A 15828-nucleotide genomic window follows, 5' to 3' on the forward strand; every position below is an offset into this window, starting at 1 on the left:
AGCATTAAGAACTTTAAGCATTGAGGATTCTAAGCATTGATCATTCTAAGCATTAAGGACTCTATGCATTGAGGTTTCTAAGCTTTAAGGGTGCTAAGCATTGAGGTTTCAAAGCAATAAGGTTTCTCAGCATTGAGGATTCTAAGCAATGAGGATTCTAAGCATTGAGGATTCTGCGCATTGAGGTTTCTAAGCTAAACATTGAGGATGCTGAGCATTGAGGATGCAAAGCATTGAGGATTCTAAGCATTGAAGTTTCTAAGCACTGAGGACTCTATGCTTTGAGGTTTCTAAGCATCGAGGTTTCTAAGCATTGAGGATTCTAAGCATTAAGGACTCTATGCATTGAGGCTTCTAAGCACTAAGGACTCTATGCTTTGAGGTTTCTAAGCATTTAGGTTTCTAAGCATTGAGGATTCTAATCATTGAGGATGCTAAGCTAAGCATTGAGGATGCTAAGCATTGAGGATTCTAGGCACTGAGGATTCTAAGCATTGGGGATACGAAGCTACGCAGAGAGGGTGATAAGCATTGAGGTTTCTAAGCATTAAGGACTCTATGCATTGAGATTTTTAAGCATTGATGATGCTAAGCATTGAGGATTTTATGCTTTGAGAATGCAAAGCAATGAGCTCTCTAAGCATTGAGGATTCTAAGCATTGACGATTCTAAGCACTGAGGATTCTAAGCATTGAAGATTCTAAACTAAGCATTGAGGTTTCTAAGCAATGAGAATTCTAAGCAATGAGAATTCTAAGCTAAGCATTGAGGTTGCTTAACATTGAGTAAGCTAAGCATTGGGGTGTCTAAGCATTAAGGACTCTATGCATAGAGTTTTCTAAGCATTGAGGATTCTAAGCTGTGCATTGAGGATGCTAAGCATTGATGTTTCTAAGCATTGAGTTTTCTAAGCATTGAGGTTTCTAAGCATTGAGGATTCTCTGTTAAGCATTGGAATTCTAAGCATTGAGGATTCTATGCATTGATTGTTCTAAGCCATTGCGGGATCTAAACATTGAGTGTTCTAAGCATTGAGGATTCTAAGTAAAGCATTGAGGCTTCTCATCATTGAGGATTCTTTGCAGACTTGTTTCCCTATCCTTCGCTATAGGTATGCTTTTGTTTCATCAGGTATTAGTTCACTTGGTTGTTTTTTAGTTGCATCATATGGAATATTAGTCAAATGTGTGTAGAATTTCCATCTGCCTTCAGAATTTGGGATTTTGGGATCTGCCCCAAAATGATTTATAGAACCTGACATTCTAATTTCTTGGAGTTAAGGGGCTGGGGGAATAACCCAGAAAAAGAATAACGAGAATATCCATCTTTAGTAGGATGTTAAACTGTACTATGTCTGGATGCTTTGTACATGTATTGGTCTCTGCAGTCATTTCTAATCATTCTGATTCATTGGTGAGTGAATTCATAAAACTCATCCACTAAGGGATGTTTCCAAGCAACTTGGAGCCTGGAATACCTTCACCCAGCTTTGATGGTAGAAAGCAGTTAACCAAGGTGATTTGTAACATTCACTTCTTTGCCATGAGGACCATTGATAACGCATATCGTGTAAGTGTATTTAAGGGAGGGTTATCTCTCTGATAATTCTGGAAAACAGCAGTGGGCCCTGTCAGACTAGGTAAGCTGCCTCTGCATTAAGATGTGTCTCTTTGAGTAGGATTTTGCCAAATGCAGGGTCAGGAAATAAGGAGGAGGTGGGGTAAATGGAGGAGCATAGTATTACATCGTGGAGTAACTGAAAATGTGACAACTTGGGGAAAGATTTTGGGTGGGGAGCGGAGGAAAGTGACCAACACAGGTTCTGCCTCAGAGCAGTCTCAAGTTTTCTGTGATCTCAGTATTTGAAGTTGTTTTTTTTTTTCCTTCTCCTTGAATATATTTGATGTACATCACACCATATCCTGTCTTTGTCAGACTTTGTTTAACTAGGCAGCCTTGGGCAGTTCAGATGTATCCAAGGCAGGATGCAGCCGTGATACACGCAGCAGAACTGCGTTTGATGCTCTTTTTTACACATCATTTGACTCTCAGAATATGCTGTAGAGGTCACACATAATGAAGTTGGGTGGGAATGTTGGCTTTCTTTGTTTATCTCTTATGTCCAGGGGGTAAACTTGAACCTTTGATCTGTGCAGCTCTCATGATAAAGTCATGTTGTATTTAGGAATAAGGGGGAGTGGAGGGAAGGCCTATGTTTTGTGGGCTCTGGCTTGGGGCTGATAGGATGAGAGGTATGCAGAGGCACAGCCAGAATCATTCCAGTCAAGACCTGGATCTAGGTTGAATTTGTCACACGCTCTTTATGATTCCCTTTGACTCCTAATGAAATCCCAGTCTTGTGTCATTTCAAAACCTTGTTCCCTTTCAAACGCTGTGGCCCAAATAGCAGCTTGACAATGCATAGAATTTTAACCCATGTCAGGGCATCTGGAAGTGCACTTCATTTCCCTTCTGTGCCTCTTTTTATGAGGCGAGACATTGATTTGTTAACGGGGTTTCATTCTTTTATTTCAGATTGATCTTTCCCCAACTGATGTCATGATTTCTAACTTCCAAATCAGATAAAATCAAGAGGAAGATCCCTGCAATAGGCAGGAGATTAAGCAACAAGTTAGCAGTACTGTAGGAACAAAGCTCTTATTTTCATGCATATATCCACAGTTAAAATGAATAAAGAGAAGGGAAGGTGGGAGGTGGTTGATACGTTAGATTTATTACTCAAAGGGTTTTTGCTCCATGTTTTGCAAGAGGCATCAGTGCCTTTAATCTCTCATCTCTGGTTTTGTTAGTGGCACGTTATATCCTGGCCATGTCAGAATGTAGCACAGAGTAATGAGACAAGATCTGTTGGATGGGGCTTTATGTAGCACGAAAAGGTTCCTCTGCTCACTCTTTTTATTATTTACATTCCCAGTGAAGGTTACGTGTCATGTGGGCTTTGCAGAGATAAATGGGTAACCTGAGCTTTCTGGCAGCTTCCCCAGGACTTGGGGAGGATTCAGTGTAAGGACTGACTTGGGGATTTTGAAGCATCAAACTCAGTTCTGGGCCCTGAAGGAAACATAGAAGAACATGTGTCTCGGTGTCCTGAGGAGGTGCAGTGTAGCACAAGGTGGTATCAAGGGGCTCTGGACCAAAATTACACTTCAGAACAGTAGGTGTGTCCCAGAGCAGATCAGCAGCACTGGGGTGGCTTCATCAGCACTGCTGTTATGGGGCATAGTGAACCAAGAATGAAGTGTAGCAGCTCAGCTAAGTGCAGAAATCTTGACTATTGCCCACCAGTTGGTGCCCGGAGATGTGATTTTGGCATTGCAAATATACCTGTCAGGAGGGGAGTGAAGCTTAGAAAGGGAGTTTTAAGTGGAATAGAGATGTTTCCCCACCTGGATCCTATGGATCCACTATTTCCTGGGGTTTAAAATCAGGACTCTCTAGAAGCTTTTGTCACGTTGAATGTTAGACAGAGGTTTATCAGTCTTGAGGAGAGCAGAATTCACATCTCTGCCAGTCTCACAGTATCCTCAATTAGCTGAATTGTGGCAAACCTTCCATTTCTGAGATGTGAAGACCCTTTCTTGTGGTTTCGTTTTCTCATAGAGTAACTGAAGAAAGAATCGCTCAATTAACATGCTGCATGCTTTCCCAATGTATAGAAGAGACAGGAGTTAAAGCCTGTCTCTTTTTCATTTCAACTCGTTTTCATCAGTTGCAAGGGAGCATGTTTTATTTTGCTTTGTGCTATTTACAGCTGTTGTCCATTAGGAGTCCTCAAGAGCCTCATTCTCAACTACAACAACACAGTCCCATAAGTTTAGCTCAGCAATGAGCCTGCAAAACAGCACTAAATCATGATGATGGGAGAAAGAAGAAAATGTTTGGAAATAGCAAAATGCAACTGATGCCTTTGTGAAAAGTAGTTTTTGCTTGTTGCTGTTTTAAAGCATTACTAAGGTAGACTGTAATGCACAGCATCTAGCTGGAGCTGAATAGAGGTTGTTTTCTAATATATATATGTTTTTGTAATAAAAAGTAAGCAGAACTCCTAGTATGTCTCTATTGGCTGAAGGGATCTTTTACAGTCCATTAGCGCCTTGGGCACTAATGTATACACAGCAGTGAAAATATACTAATCTCAGGGTAAGGTGCAAGAATGATAAAGGAAAAATAAAGATTAGTACACGGCTATTGAATAGCAGAGTTCTGGTTGCTTTACTGGACCACAGTATGATTGCTCTGTATGAATTCGAGTGGAGACTCTGGTCATGCCCATCAAATGCCTATGAATGGGAAGGGGTGAATGTGGGATTGTTTCCAGACCTGTCTACATCCTTGCAGAGGAGTTGGACCAAGTGACCTTTAAGGATCCTTTCCAACTCAAAAGGTTCTGTGATTCCACCTCTGTGTTTCACATTAATTGAGTAATGATTTGTAAAGCTGTTAGAAAACTGAAGGACTTTAGTACAGCTTTGGGAGCTGAGGACATAGAAGCATAACTTGCTAAATCAGCGTTTGCTTACAAGGATGCTCAGATGATACCTTTGATTGTTTTCTGTCCCTTTACTAGAGAGCCTGTGCTCTGACAGAGCTGCAAAAAACATCATGGCATCGTTGTGATTCCCTGTCAGATAGTGGCTTCCACTAAAGCAAATGTGTCAGGTTGATTTGTGACAGCAGCCTGAGATTGTGAACATTCACAGAAGGATAATTTTAAGACACATCATTGCTTTGTCCTTTTCTTTTATTCTCTATGCTTGGCAGGTGTCTACCTCTGTCTTCTTCCCTTGGCCCATCTGTGGATTTTGCTCAACACAGATGGGATTTTCAAACAATCTGCTGTCAAATTTGGTCTCTTCTGAGCATGTGTATACAGAGAGCTTTTGGAGACGTGTAACTAGGCCAAATGAGGGTGCTTTTTCATGGGAATGGCAAATAACGTATCTGATAGCAAGACAATTTTCTCTGCCAAATTGCTAGTCTGCTTTGCAACAGGGGTTCATTAGGCTCTGTCCATGAACTGTTTAGTAAGATTCTCTCTTAAAAAAAAAAGTTGGCATCGTATCTCTGCAGCTTCTGTGCATAACATCTCCATGCCTTTGCTTTGTTTTACAGACAGTCGTCCTTATGTCTTTCTGATGGCCCGTGTTCATCCTGGTGAAAGCAACGCCAGCTGGGTGATGAAGGGGACCCTGGAGTTCCTTGTGAGCAGTGATCCCATTGCTGATCTCCTGAGGAAATGTTTCATTTTCAAGATTGTCCCCATGCTCAACCCTGATGGAGTCATCAATGGCAAGTGCGTTGTAGTAACATACTTATTGTGAATTTTCACTGGGTTTACCTGCAGGCTTTACTGCTGTATACTTAGCAGGCCTAGTCTTCAGTGTTTTGGGCCAGAATTCCTGTTGCCTTTTGCCTTGTGTTTTATTCATCCTGTGATCAGTCCTGTAAGGAGAATGTAAGTCCTGGATACAGCCCAGTGTGCTGTCTCGTGTGCATCAGATATTCATGGTTCTGTACTGTGTGGGGCCGTAAGGTGTCCCAACTGACTGGGTGAAGTATTAGCGATAGCAGACAAACTGAATCTTACTTGCTGAATGGAAAGTTATCTATTCTGCCAAATCAGCAGGGCAAACTTTATCTGCAAGCTGATATATCTGGGAATAACTGGCTTTAATTAATGCTTTATATAACCTGAATGGGGGAAAGATGTAAGGATCTATTAAATGCTCGTATCTTTATGGAAATGTTTCCGTATAATGAAACTCCCTCCTTCTCCTATCTCCTTTACTCTGTTTCCTCCCACATGCTTCTGAAGAGATTCCAAGTCTTTCTGAGCTTATGAATATACCAGTTTCTTTTTGCATTCTTCAGAGCTGCCTTTACATTGCTCCTACCCACATCATCACTACAACCATTCATCTGGTTTCAGGTCAGGTTGTGCTGATCCGGTGCTGAAGAAACAGGGTAAAGACCTTAAGCAAATCTTGAGCTTATTTGGTCCTAATCTAATTCCTTTCTGTTGTGGTCTGGGCTTCAGCAGAGGGCAGCTTGGAGTGTTCTTAGCCTCTGGTCTGCGACTATGAGCATAGTTTTTTGTGTTCCTGTTCTCCCCAGGACATGAGTGTGTTGTAGTTTAGGCTGTTCAGGGGAGCTGGATGCTGCCCCCGAGTATTGGAAGCTTCTGCTGGCACCAAATGTTTCCTTGATTCTTCCAGACAGCAGAAGCAAAAATGAAAGATTGTGGCTTTCTGTTTTTCCTTTCACTCTGCTTAATTAAAGTTTCCAGCAGATGGAGGGCTGGAGGGAATGTCTGACCTTTTTTCTCCAGCTGTCAGGAGTGAGCATAGCAGAGGAAGGGTCCTCAGGAGGGACAGTGTGGCTTTTGGTGACACCTGGAATGAAGGGTACTGTCTGAGCTCATATCACACAGGAACGTGTGGAGCTTCCACTGTAGTTCAACCTGGTGATGAGTAGGAAAGTTTGGTGTGGGATAGGAGCAGAGGTCCAAGGACTTGGCTATGGCTCTGTAGCTAAGCATGAAGCCTGGGGAAGGGAGAGAACCATTCCATCATGCTCCAATTTAAATGCTGTGCTGTGGGGCCTCCCATGGCTCTGTTGCTCTTGCTTCTTCCCATGTGCTTTTTCAGTGGACTGAGGTGTTCCTGCACAGAAAGAAAAGCTTCTTTTCTTGGCCTAGAGTTTATTGGCAGCTTTTTGGAGATGACTTTTAGTCCCTTGCTGCATGTGGAAGCACATGCAGGTTTCTTTGTCCATTAATGTTCTACTTCATCTAGGTTTAAGTGCTGTATTAAACTCTGTTGTCATTCAAATCACTGCCACAAAGGGAAGCTCTTTTTCCAGGAAAAGGGTCTGTAGGCCATTATTGACTGAGTAGCTGTAAACAGGTCCATACTACTTACTTTTAGGTCTCTGTAGCACATTTCAGGAAGCCACTTATTTGCCTTGAGATTTACAATCACGACTGAATGTGTCAAATCCACTGTTTATTTTGAATCATCACTCATTTCGAATCTTCATGCTTTGAAAGTGCATCTTCTGTACTACCCATCCATCCTTCTGTTATCTGGTATTAATCCTGCTCTAGTCTCGTTACCTCGGTATCTTTATATTTAAAAAAGGGTTGAATTCTTTTCTGTTGGCAGTTCTTTTGAAGCTCCTCACTCTCTCCCTCCTCCCCAGTCCTGTGTGCTGGGGTGTGCATAATGCTTCCCTGCCCGTCACAAAGATGAATGCCATCGCACGGTTACAAAGGATTTCTTCCAGCAGCCCAGCTGTGCCCCTTCCCCAGCTGACTCCCTGCTGCAGGCACAGCTCAGTGGAAGAGTGCTCATCCCAGCAGGATACCGTGCAATCACACTTCGAGAGCCTTGTGCAGCAACAAGACGATCAGGGCCTTGGTATTTGCTTTGGTTAATGTGATCTGAAAGTTGCATGCAGAGAATGTTCCTCTGTCACAGATATGATGGCAGTAATGTGATTATGCTCTGACTGTGTGTGGCTGAGCTAGGAAACAGCCTTCCCTTTCACTCCCTTTCACATCAGTCAGTACTATGAGGATTTATTCCTGTCTGTCAGTGATGGAGAGAGTTGAGTCCTGTTGCTGATGCTAAATGAAGGTAGTGGTGATGCAAGCATGTCTGTATGAGTAAGGCTGTCATCACATAAAAATAAAAATCACTACCCAATATCACATATAATTTGAGTTTGTTCAATCCAGAGAGTACTGATGAGCAGTTGTGTTCTGTGCGACTGTTCTCATGGAATCATTAAGGTTGGAAAAGAAGTCTGTCATCTGGTCCAACCGTCCGCCTACAACCAGTATTGCCCAGTAAACCGTGTCCTGAAGTACCACATCTCCATGTTTCTTTAAGGTCTCCAATGGATGGTGACTCCACCTCCCTGGGCAGCCTTTGCTCTGTCCTGAATAGCAGTCAGATGTAGGGTTTGTCAAATAAATTTCAGCTGATCTGGTAGTGGCTATATATTTTAATGTTAGACACTACTTTTTATTAAGTGCATCCTGTGTGTTGTCACACAGTAGTGTTTGACCACTGCTGGAAATGGGATGCTGCCTCTGATAGATGTATGGTCTGACCTGATATAGTTATTTGTGTGTTTTTTTTCTTCTTTACAAGTAAAAGTAGTCTTAATCTCCAAGAACGGTGCTATAAGATGGTCCAAAGTGACAGGCATTAAATTACTAAAGGGAAAGTGTCCTTGTAGGCTGATTATCTTGCGAAGGCTGTTCTGTGAAAACCCAAGGTATTGGTTGGTGTTCAGCTGACTGTTTTCTCTCATCCCTTTATCGTCTTTTTAAATTAAATCACGGATTAACAGGAAAGCTAGAGAAGGAATTCCATTCTACACAGCGGTGGAGAATCCATGAAGGAGCACAGCACTTTGATTAGGAAACTGCTGAGTTATACTGGGTGAGTGAGAGACCCGTGCTTTGTTCCTGGCTCTGCTGTTGATGAAGTATGTGACCTTGAGCATTTCCCCCTCCTTTTTTTTTCTTTCCCCTGAGTTTTCTTCCTGGGAGGATGAAATAATGACACACCACAACCTTCACACAGCTTGAAATGAGTGAAATATGTGTACCAGGAGCATTTTCTCTTCAATCTAGTTCTTCTGATTCATCCACTAAAACCAGGGTCAGGAAAGGAACTTGTAAAAGCTTATGACAGCACAAACAGTTCTGTTACAAAGAAATACCCAGCACTGTTGGCTGTTCACACTGTTCCACATAAGCTCATTACCACACAGTGGAGCAACAAGTTGCCTGTGCACCAACACTTCTCCATGCAGTTGTGTACCATCTTGTGACCTGCTTTTAGGCTGTCTTCTCTGTGCACATGCTACATACCCTTCTGTCAACAGCTTGTGTATGCAGCCATTCCTCAGTGTCTGCTCACACCTGCATATCTTCTGCACCCACGTACCTGGTGCTCCCATGTGTATGTTAGCAGTCACAACGTGGTAGTCAGCATTTTGTGGGGATTTTTTTGGCTGGACTTCTTCAGAGTCTGCAGTTTCATATAAATATTGCTATTTATTACCCCTGAATTTAGGGTTATTAATTATATCAGTATAACCTAATTTATATCACCATAAACAGCAATAATAAATAGTGCCAAATGCTAACGCGCAGTGCTTGCCAACCGTGCCCGTGTTTAATGAGTGCTTCCCCCCCACTTCCCAGAAGTATTAAATTAAAAATGATTCGGCCTTGCGATATGATTGATCAAACAAGAGGTGGAACTCCTAGATAAGTGCTTTTGTTTTAAAGAATATTTCATCTTCAGACTGCCCATGCACTGTCTATTATGAGCATCCACAGGTCTTGAACTGCCCAATCTCTCTCTTCCAAGTTCATGTCTCTCTCCTCCATTGCCACCTTCTTCCTTTTTCTTTACTCCCTTTCATGTTTCCTCTTTCTTCCCTTCTGTCTGCCCTTTTCTCGCTTTCCTTTCCCTACTGTTGAATCAAAGAAGCTTTTCAATGAGAGGAACTTGATGTGTTTTTGTAAATGAATTGAACCAATCAGTGGAGATGGGAGCCGGTGAGTCTATTTTGGTAAAGGAAGATTAATTTTTTTGGAAGCAGTGTGACTTCTTCGAAGGCATGGGGTAACCATAGTAGCTGTTAGGAAGAGGAAATCCTGATTTGCATTTTGGATTATAGCCATGGACTATTCTTTATCTGGTTTAAAAACACCCTGTTCCCTTCTGCACCTGCCTTCCCACAACACAGGCTGAGTAAGCTTTGCTGCTGCTTATAGGTAAGGCAGGTGAGCTGGGCTTTTTGTTTGTTTCTCTTTATTGATATTCACTCTCACTTTAGTCAGGCTGTTTGTTCCATCCTGTTTTACTTACAGGGCTTTGTTTATTGCGCCCTGGAATCCAGCAGAGAAAAGCTTTAACTCTGACAATTACAGAAATGGAGAGATAGAAACGTCCTCTGAAAGCCCTTTCAGAACACATTTCTATTGCATGCTCTCAGAAGGGAAACTATTAACTATTAATGTTTCCCACTTACTTTTTGAAACAAAAAAGTTTTTTTGAAGGATACTTGTAGGAAGAACAGAAGCAAGCTAGTTCTTCTACCCAAAAGCATTATCTGTGTATATAACTTCTATTTCCTCCTATATTATTGTGCACTCTCCTGCACTGAGACATTTTGTTCTCCACGTAGTCAGAGGCAGAGCTGGACATAGACAGCAAACAAGCTAAGGGCCGCACTTGAGGACTCACTTGATGACCCAGAACTGCATCCTTGAGGATTAAATCTTGAAGTAGAGGCACACAAAGCCATGTGGCTGTAGACATCCCTCCTACTCTCCCTTCCCTTCTCTTGTTTGCTTCTCTCTGATCAGAGGGTTAAAGAGGAGTTGAATTCTCAGAATCTAGTCTTGCATATCTAAATGGATGCCATGCACTTTGCAAGCACAATTTAAGGGGTCTCTCCAGACTAGCTGATGTGTGATGCGTGCATTTCTTTAAGGATAGTGCCAACGGTAGTTGGGTAGATGCGTGTGGAAGAACATTTTTGCATAAGATTCAGTCCTTACTCATTTAGAATGGCTGTGCTCTGAGCTCTGTGTTATAAGGTGGTCTATTTGCAAGCGCTGACTCGGGACCTCAGAGCAGATGAAAATGCCATGTCTGAGGAATGCTTGTACTGCATCTGGAATGTGGCTCAGGGAAGTGCTATGAACTGTGGGTGAACTTTCTTTGAGTGCAGTAGATGGTTCTTATCTAAGTGCTGCTCTCTTGCCTCTGGTGTTGCCTCAGCTGTCCCCATAAAGAGGACAGTGATCTTGCACTGGTGGTGAGGCATAACTGGTGAAAATGTGCTTCTTGTTGGCCATCACGGTCTTCTCAGCAGGCCGTCCTGAGAATTTTGGGTGCTTGTTCTTTAGTTCTAGTGAAGAGGGTCTAAGACCACTTATACTTCTTCAAGGCAAGCAGCCTTATTGTTCCTGATAGTCTCAGCAGATTCCCTATAGCAGAAGCCCATGATTTGGAAGGTTAGATCTATAGGATGTGAGGTAATGGCCTCAATTTGCACCAGGGTAGGTTCAGGTTGGATATTAGGCAAAATTTCTTTTTAGAAGGAATGGTGGTGTGTTGGAACAGCTGCCCAGGGAGGTGGTGGAGTCACTGTCCCTTGAGGTGTGCAGGAACCGGTGGAGATGTGGCGCTGAGGGATGTCACTGGGCATGGTGGGGATGGGCTGATAGCTTGGCTAAATGGTCTTTCCAACCTTAATGAGTCTATGATGCTATGAAATCTGGCTAGTACATGAACAACATAAGATAAAATATGGGTATGTGATTCTTTAAGTCTTTGCAGCTTCTCCCTTGGTGGACCCAGAACCAGAGTCTGATCCTCCACCAAACTCTTCTCAGTACATCAGTATGCTGTGGGAGATGACCCTATTTCAGACAAAGCCTTTGCCCTGTGCTAACATGGCAGTCCATCCTTGGCTCTCCTATGGTAAACCTCTGTTGGCACGCAGCTACACCCCAGGACTCCTGACAGCACTTCTAATGCAGTATTGTTTATTCCTTCCTTTATCAGCTGGAGCTGTTGGGCTCCCCTGAGTTATTAGATCTATTCGCTCATTGTCAGTGTTTCCTCCTTTGTAAATATGTCCCCATATGTCTCTGCTCCTGAGGAATATGCTTTCTTTTCTATTTACTGCTTTTCCCAGGCACCCACCTCCTCATTCCTCTATCCACCCAGTGGCCCAATAACAGCCACAGAGATAAATAAGCAACATAACTCTTCCTAGCTATTGTTGTTATTGTTGTTGTTGCCGCCCTGCATAGTAATACATATAATAACAAGGAAACAAATCTTACTACTAAAGTAATTACAATAAATAAAAAGCTGAGAAGGGAGATGAAGGAAGGGTCTGTCAGGGGAGTGATTGCAGTAGGGGTTTTTAAAATTTAATTTACTCGAGATGTTCTTTGCTGCTTTATTGATACCCTGCTGAGGGGGCTGCGACTAATTAGCAACCAGCTGTTGTTCTAACACACCCTCACCTAATTTATTGTTTCGTCAAGTCTCTAAAATAGGAGTCTGTCTGCTATCGTTGTCTGTGGGACTCGGCACCAGTCTCATGTCAGCAGTTGGTTTTATTGCTTGGTGCTTCTGTTTTCTGAAAGCTGAGTAGCTGAGACTTTGGGTGCTTTGCTGCCTTTCCTTTTATTTTCCAGCACTTTCCATGCGCTTTCAGGAGGTCGGGCAGGAGAATACGCTCAGTCTCTTGAATTATAAGAGCTTGTCCCAGAGTCCAGAGGCCTGTTATTATAACAGGCCAACACAATGCTAGATTCTGGTAAATTGCCCAGAGGGCTGTGCCACTGTTTGTATGCCTTGGTAGAGACCAAAAAAGACCTCACAGAGGAGGTCTGGCATAGATAGGGCCAAGGGTTTCTTAATATGTAATGTCTATGATCTTGTTCTCTTGCTTGTCAATATCCTATGGAAGTGCTGTACTATTGTTTGCCTTTGGAGAAAACAGTATCATGTCTAAACATCCACAAAAACGAATTAGTTAATGGTCATTTTAAGAACAGGGGGGACCAAATGCATTGTCTCTTGTTTCTTTGGTCTTCCAGTCCCAAAAGCACGCACAGTGTTTGCTCTGAAACAGTAAAGGTTCCCCCCATGAGGTGCCTGCAGCTCCCTCGATGCTTTCATACCCAATCTGTTCAGATTAGTCAAGGTCACTTGGGAATTTCACTGCACTTGAAGATTACTTGATATGAGCTCAGTGATATTAATGTCTTGGACTACTAAACAATTCAGCTTTAAGCCTCAGAAATTATTCCATTTTATATGGCTACTACCTTGTATTTTCAAGGTAGCATGAATATTAGATATGAACACGATGTTCCGTGGGCTCAGAAAGGAATTATTTTTGTTCAGCATTCATGTCTAGTCTCCTGACTGACAACGGGAGTTCATAATCAGATGTCTGCGCTCCTTTGACAGTTCTAAGAGCCAGGAGGCTGATGTACAAAGCTAGCTTTTAGTAAAGTTAATGAGTTGATTGAATTATATTCTTATTTGCATTAGTTTGAGTGTGTATGATTATCTTTTGTTTGTTATTATGCTCATTTAAGTCCATTTGGTAATATATTATTCCCATAGCAATTGTGCCTGTGCTAGGCTCTGTGCAGACAGGCAAGGACCAGCTTGTCTCTTGTTAGGAGCTGATCCAATACTGGCACAGCGTGCTTTAGAATTGGCAAGAACAAAGAGGATACTGGGGTGCTGGCTAATGGATCTGTTGTGAAGGCTAATCCATTTTCTCATGATGTACTTTATGGAGGTGGAAGCTTTTGTAGTTACTGCTTTCCTTCACTGTTTCTTCTTAGGATGGGGGGGAGAATCTCACTGCCGTGACTTCTTCAGCCACCCAGGGAAGATTTGTGAGGTTCAGTATCATCAGTGAAGGGACTGGAGAACGCTGTAAGATGAGGGATTTCTTTATGCTTTCTTGAAATTGTCAGGATGCACCTGCAAACCCTGAACCCAGTTCACCCCATAGTTAAACACTACAATGAGATGTCACACAGATACTAACGAACTTGGATTTTGCATCTGATTCCTGGTTGTGGTAGGCATGGAGTACCGACATAAATGCTGAATGTACTGGGTAGAAGCTCATGTCATGAGTGCAAGGGCTAGTTTTGATCACTTATCTCAAGACCAACTCATCTTACCCAAGTTAATGCCTTTTGGAAGCTACAGATTCAGACTTGGAGTTGTTATTCATGGGATGGGAAAAAAGTCCACAAAATGAAATTGTAAAAACTTCACTTTTATAGATGCAATGAAGAATGTCCAATACTTTACTGCAATATCCACACTACCTGGAAAGCTGAAATTGCCTGGGAATGAAGATTATTGTCTCTCATAATATACCTTCATATATTACTGTGTAATAAATCGAGCAGTATTTCTTTCACCCTGCAAACTGGACATCCCTGGAGTTCCAAGTGACATTTCAAATTTTATACGACCATTCAGTCCCTTTTAAGTATTAAAACACATCATTTTTTGTGATATATGCACAGAAGTTCTTTCTAAAAGCATATGAATAAAAAAACTTGGAGCTTAGTTATGCAAAGGTAGAGCTGCCTTACTGCGTGTTGGCTTTTAAATGTCTCTGTTTAGTTAGCTCGGTATTTTAGCTACTACTGTTCTTTAACATCTCTGTTTCTGTGTTTCTTTTCCGCTCTTCCCTGCCCTCTGTTTCATTTGAATAACAGATTCAATTGAATAACAGCTGGCAAAGTACAGTGGTAGGAGAGCAGATATGTGACTGCCTTGGGTTGGAGAAATGGGCTGGCAATTGGAAAATGGTGTTTTAAAAAATGGGACAAAGAGGCATAACAACAAAAATAAGCTTCATCTGGAAGCCTGTATTTTCAAAATTGCTTGTTCAAAAATGCACCCACAGAGGACCAGCTGAGGTTGAATAGTTCACCTGTGTACATGGTTCATATGATTGCACATGCAATTAGGGTAATTACACGGGCAAATTTTACCCCAGTAGTTTGAGCAAATTGTCACCTTAATTTCTGAAACCAGCTGCATGTCCCAGGGAAGCAGCAAGAGAATGAAAAACAGAAAATTAAGTTGATGCTGGAATGACAAAGAGTGGGAAATCAAAACCTCTCCTGTGACCTGAAAGACAGCACTGCTGGGAGTCAGGGAAAAAAAAGTCAGCCACACTTCTAATGCTGTAAAGCGTTGGAGTCTTAAAGGGATAGAAAAATGAAGAGCTTTTTGAAGTCATCTGGCCCAGAATTTGAGCTGGAGGAAACAATATGAAACAAAAAGAAGAGGGTGAGATGGGCAGCAAAGGGGGCTTCAGTAATGATGACCTTGTGTCTGTATGCACTGTAGAACTACGAAGTTGGTATTTGAACACACCCCAGCTCGGTGATGTTGTGATCCTGTTAGGAACCTTCAGATTAGCACGGTGATACTTCATTGCATGGGAATAGTGATTATTTTGGCATTAAGTTGCTGTAGAGATCTTGCTGTGTTCAGAGCTCAGCCACTCTTCCTTGTACTGTTAGAACTGGCTTGTAAATTCCACAGGTGGATGTGTCCCTGTACGAGGTGCTTAAATATTCCATTACATTCGATAGAGCCTCTTCTGCGTTGTTTGCTTGAGGAAGTAGAGCACAGTGAGGAAGTGGTAGTGGACAATACAGTCTAGATCCTAAACCACCTTTTGGGTCGCTTTGATTTGTCTCCAAAAATGATAAGTACTTAAGGTATAGTTATTATAGTTGAAGAAGTCCTATTACTCCTACTCCTGTAAAGTTATTATGCAGTGACAACGTTCTGGGTGAGTACAGGGGTTCTTTCTATGTATATCACATGGCATCTCAGATGGTAATGTTTCTTTATCTCCCATATCTCTAATTTTTCTCCCCTACATGTTCAGAAGCTCAGCTTTTGATTAAAAAAAATCTATCCTCCATTTAAGGGGCACCTGGTCCCACTGAGCACCATCTAAAGCAAAACTTGCTTCCCAGGTCTATCTCTGGTCTGTGACGTTTCTACCAGTAGATAACAATGATAACAGTAATGTAAACTTTGAGGAACATTTTGCATATTCATTGTCTGGTAGTTTAAAGGCTTTTGTATTTTTTTTTAATGTAATTTAAAATATACATTAAAATTTTAAATTATATTAAAAAAAAAAAAAAAAGATTTTAAAAAAAGTGTCTATTTTTCTGTCATCCCCCAAATG

General features: G+C 41.9%; 1 protein-coding gene across 1 annotated transcript in view; it reads left to right on the plus strand.

Moving 5' to 3' along the window:
• Positions 1–15828, plus strand: part of LOC146760414 (cytosolic carboxypeptidase 4-like) — a 264452-nt gene that overhangs the window by 164793 nt on the left and 83831 nt on the right. Inside the window, exon 2 of the mRNA XM_085551593.1 lies at positions 5134–5314. Coding sequence (XP_085407719.1) covers positions 5157–5314 — 158 coding nt within the window. The 5' untranslated portion in view covers positions 5134–5156. The remainder of the gene's footprint in view (positions 1–5133; positions 5315–15828) is intronic.

The sequence above is a fragment of the Coturnix japonica genome, chromosome 6 (genome assembly GCF_054131305.1).
Source record: "Coturnix japonica strain WE chromosome 6, WE-NBRP24, whole genome shotgun sequence".
Lineage (NCBI taxonomy): Eukaryota > Metazoa > Chordata > Aves > Galliformes > Phasianidae > Coturnix > Coturnix japonica.